The sequence below is a fragment of the Octopus bimaculoides genome, chromosome 25, assembly GCF_001194135.2.
Source record: "Octopus bimaculoides isolate UCB-OBI-ISO-001 chromosome 25, ASM119413v2, whole genome shotgun sequence".
In the NCBI taxonomy this organism is placed as follows: Eukaryota; Metazoa; Mollusca; class Cephalopoda; order Octopoda; family Octopodidae; genus Octopus; species Octopus bimaculoides.
In genome coordinates this window covers 11,112,901-11,117,102 of record NC_069005.1, presented here as the reverse complement: position 1 = coordinate 11,117,102, position 4,202 = coordinate 11,112,901, and the positions used below count along the sequence as shown (strand labels likewise).

At 39.6% G+C, this 4,202-nt stretch overlaps 1 protein-coding gene across 6 annotated transcripts in view; it reads right to left on the bottom strand.

Moving 5' to 3' along the window:
* The window catches only part of LOC106872957 (eukaryotic translation initiation factor 4E transporter), a 115,629-nt gene that overhangs the window by 12,263 nt on the left and 99,164 nt on the right, over positions 1 to 4,202 (bottom strand). For all 6 annotated transcript variants that reach the window (XM_052976797.1, XM_052976795.1, XM_052976796.1 and 3 more), the window contains 2 exons: positions 3,516 to 3,624; positions 1,900 to 2,321 (listed from right to left, as the gene is read on the bottom strand). In XM_052976797.1, coding sequence (XP_052832757.1) covers positions 1,900 to 2,321; positions 3,516 to 3,624 — 531 coding nt within the window. The remainder of the gene's footprint in view (positions 1 to 1,899; positions 2,322 to 3,515; positions 3,625 to 4,202) is intronic.

The following is a 4,202-nucleotide window of genomic DNA, read 5'->3' as shown; positions in this document are numbered from 1 at the left end:
ATATATATATATATATATATATATACATATATATATATATATGACAGGCTTCTTTCAGTTTCTGTCTACTAAATCCACTCACAAGGCTTTGGTCGGACAGAGGTCATAGAAGACACTTGCCCAAGGTGCCATGTTAAAAAAAGCACTGTCATCATCATTGTTATCATGCAATCATAGATGACCCACGACTGCATGGCTCAGAGTTTTATTGAGGCAGATTTTCTACAGCTGGGTGACATTCCTGTCACAAACCCTCACCTGTTTCCAAGCAAGGTAATATTTCCCCCATGGCGAGACATGTTTTAGCAGAATATTGGAAATGAATGACACTACCTTTATTACAGTCACACTCATTTGTGAAAGTGCATGGCTTAGTGGTTAAGGTATTGGACTCATGATCGTAGTCTCAATTCCTGGGAGCAAAATACTTCATTTCATGTTGCTCCAGTCCACTTGGTTGGCAAAAATGAGTAATCCAGTGACAGACCAGTGTCATATCCAGGTGGAGACTTTATACACCATGGAAACCAGCCCTTAAGAGTCAACATGACTGAAGAAGGTAACTTCGCCTTTACTCATTTATAGCCATAACACTGTGTGACAAGGAGGGGGACACAGACACACAATGGTTTTTTTTTTAGTTTCTTATTTCTTTATTGCCCACAAGGGGCTAAACATAGAGGGGACAAACAAGGACAGACAAAGGGATTAAGTCGATTACATCGAACCCAGAGCGTAATTGGTACTTATTTAATCAACCCCGAAAGGATGAAAGGCTAAGTCGACCTTGGCGGAATTTGAACTCAGAACGTAGCGGCAGACGAAATACTGCTAAGCATTTCGCCCGGCGTGCTAATGTTTCTGCCAGCTCGCCACCTCTTCCCTTTTCTTTCAGTTTCTATCTACCAAATCCAGTGACAGGGACTTAGTTGGCTTGGCGCTACAGTAGAAGACACTTGCTCAAGGTGCTATTCAAAGAGACTCAACCCAGAACTTGTGATTGAGAAGAGCAGTAAATTCAGATAAATGGAACACAATGAGCAACATCCCAACTTCTACCACCACCACCATCACTTCAACATCCATACTGCTACGCTTGCACAAGTGGAGGAGTCTTCAACATGTCACCACTCATTGCAGTTCTTTGTCAATTCTTTTATGAAGTTCAAAAATCTAGAGATCAACCTTCAACACTTCATCTCAGGTTATCGTCATGACAACAGGTTCCATCTACTTTGAGTATTCAACACTTCATGGGATTGACATCCTCTATGCATATGCATGTAATGCCTGTACCAGTGTAGTCTTCTTATAGACAAGATCTGATTCTTACATCTAGTTTCCAACCCACCCATACCTGTCTCAGCTCATTTGCACTCACATGTTGAGAATGCCATTGACTCAACCCAATTCATTAAAAACTGCTTCAGATGAAAATATTTAAAAAACAAAAGAAATGTGGAAGTGCTGCTGGATCGAGAAATATGAGTAGTGCCGGATTAAGAGATGCGAGCGGTGGTGCTGGATTAAGAGATGCGAGGGGTGGTGCCGGATTAAGAGGTGCGAGCGGTGGTGCCGGATTAAGAGATGCGAGTGGTGGTGCCGGATTAAGAGATGCGAGTGGTGGTGCCGGATTAAGAGATGCGAGTGGTGGTGCTTGATTAAAAGATGAGTGGTGGTGGTGGTGCTGGATTAAGAGATGCGAGGAGTGGTGCTTGATTAAAAGATATGAGTGGTGGTGGTGGTGGTGCTGGATTAAGAGATGCGAGGAGTGGTGCTGGTGCTGAATGAGTAGTGGTGGTGCTTGATTAAAAGATACAAGTGTTGGTGATGGAGGCAGATTAAGTGAGATGACAGTGAAAGTGGTGGTGGATCAAGAGACAGTAAAACCGTTCCTACCTGTTGTTCATGGTTGAAGAGTTGAGCAGCAAGGATCTCACCACATCCAGCAGTAGACATAGGGCCCTTGTGAGGGGTCAGTTTTGAGGACTTGGCTGACGAAGGTGACGGTGTTGCCGAAGAATTGCAAGAGCCACTTATGTTCAGGCTGCCACCAATGATGCTAGAGTCTATTGGGAGATTGGGATGTGATTGAGAGAGGAAAGGTGTTTGTCCAGAATGTTGGTTCGGCAATCCGTCCTGGCTCCTTGGCAGAGGGTGGCCATTCACTGAGGGACCCTGACCAATGTCTTTTTTGTCACAGATGAGTGACAGAGGACTGCTTCGAGAGCTGTCTGAACAGACATTGTTGCTGTAGGAATCTTTGAGGACACTGTCTATGTACATTTGGTTTTTCATGAGGGTTTTTTGAGCTGAATAACCTAAAAAAGAGAAAAAAAAAAATTAAGAGGTTAAGATGGCAATAGTACAAATCTACTGAAGAAACAAAATCAGATTTAGTCATAGATACCATGTTGTATTGGGATCTAGCGTAAGGCTAGCCTTAACAGAGCAGATGTGATTTTAAAAAAATGCTCCAGCAATGACCACCCTTACTGTCTCTTTTCATAGACTACATTGTCCAGTATATTCTTTAAAATGACAGCATGTGATCTGAGGAAGATTCGGCTGCTAGTTCTAGTAAGCTGAACAGCTTCAGAGAGACTCTTTTGTTGGCTCAACATGAGCTGTGTCTAACTTTTAACTGGTCACATTCAGCCCAAATATTTTACTCAATGTTTAAATTGGCCAGGTCTGTCCTATCCTACAATGTCATTTCATCAAAACAAGAAAATGCATGATTAATTCAAAACAACGAATAAATAAACATTACATTTGCCAGAGCAATCTGAATGCTGCAGGGTTAAGATATATACTATTACTGTCAAGGGGAAACGTAATTCGGGTGAAATGTCCCAAGACAATGGATTTAACAATTCATGCATTTATTATCATGTCTACTCAAGACTTCCCCAAGGATAAAGAATTTTTGTTGCTTTTCTTTTTAAACCAAATCTTTACATTGAACTCATACACAGCTATCTGGACTAGTCTATAGACATTACTGCACTGGATGACAATAAAAACCTGTTGAATTGTCAAACTAGCTAACACCATTACTATTCTTCAGCTAGTAACAACTAGCTTTTATACAGGGTGTCCACAAAGTCTGGGTACATGGGGATTAACACATACTTTAAGAAATTATTATTTCTTATCTTTAATTGTTTATGTTATGATTTTATTTACTACATGTACCCAGACCTTGTGGACACACTGTATATCAAAAGCTTAACCTTTAGTATTCAGATTTTTCTGTCAAATTAATTAAGCATTATCTTGAAGCTCCAAGATTTCAATGATGAGGTTGTTTATTTTTAGAACGACACTGTAGGGTAATTTGGCTGGTTTGAACATAAAACAAGAATATTTGGGCCAGATATAGCTGCTCTAAATGCTAAAGGGTTAATGATCAAGTCCAAATATTCAAGTTTGTAAAGTAAACTTGTAAAAAATATGCTATTAGAGCAAAGAACAAAATTCAGAAAATAAAAAGGAAAAAAGAAATAACATACTGTTTAAACTACATCCATCCTGCTTGGCCTGGCGTTCTTTCTCCACAGCCTTTTCTGAATGCATCTTCCTAATCACTGATGTTGGTGTAAAAGCCACCGATACCGAAGTCTAAAAAAAGTATAGTAGATGGTCGAATTGGTGAAATACCGGGCAAAAATGCTTTGCAGTGTTTTATTATACTTGTGTCATCAACCCTTTACCTGTCCAGTGTATCATGTGATATACCGGACATTTCCATGGCAATGTACGAAGCATATACAATAGACATTCTACTAAGAACATAAATAGGGGAATGTATGTGCGTGTGCTTCATATGTGATACATGGGAAGGAAGGAGATTAATTTGGTTTAGTTGGTGAGTAATATGTGATCATAGGATGTATCACACAATAAAAACATGTATTATGTGATGCACATTCTCAAAACAAAAGCATGTGTGTGTATGTGTGTGTGATGTGAAGCATGCATCTGTTGTATTAAAAATTGTTTACAATGTGCTATGTGGATCATCACAGGATACACATGTTTTTATTGAGTGCAATACATTGTGATCAGATATTTTTTTTTTTACTATAGGTACAAGGCCTTAAATTTGGAGTCAAAGGGTTAGTCCAGTGGTTTCCAACCTGTGGTCCACAAAAGGTAGTACTGGGAGTCCATGAACTAAATTCAAAATTTCATATATA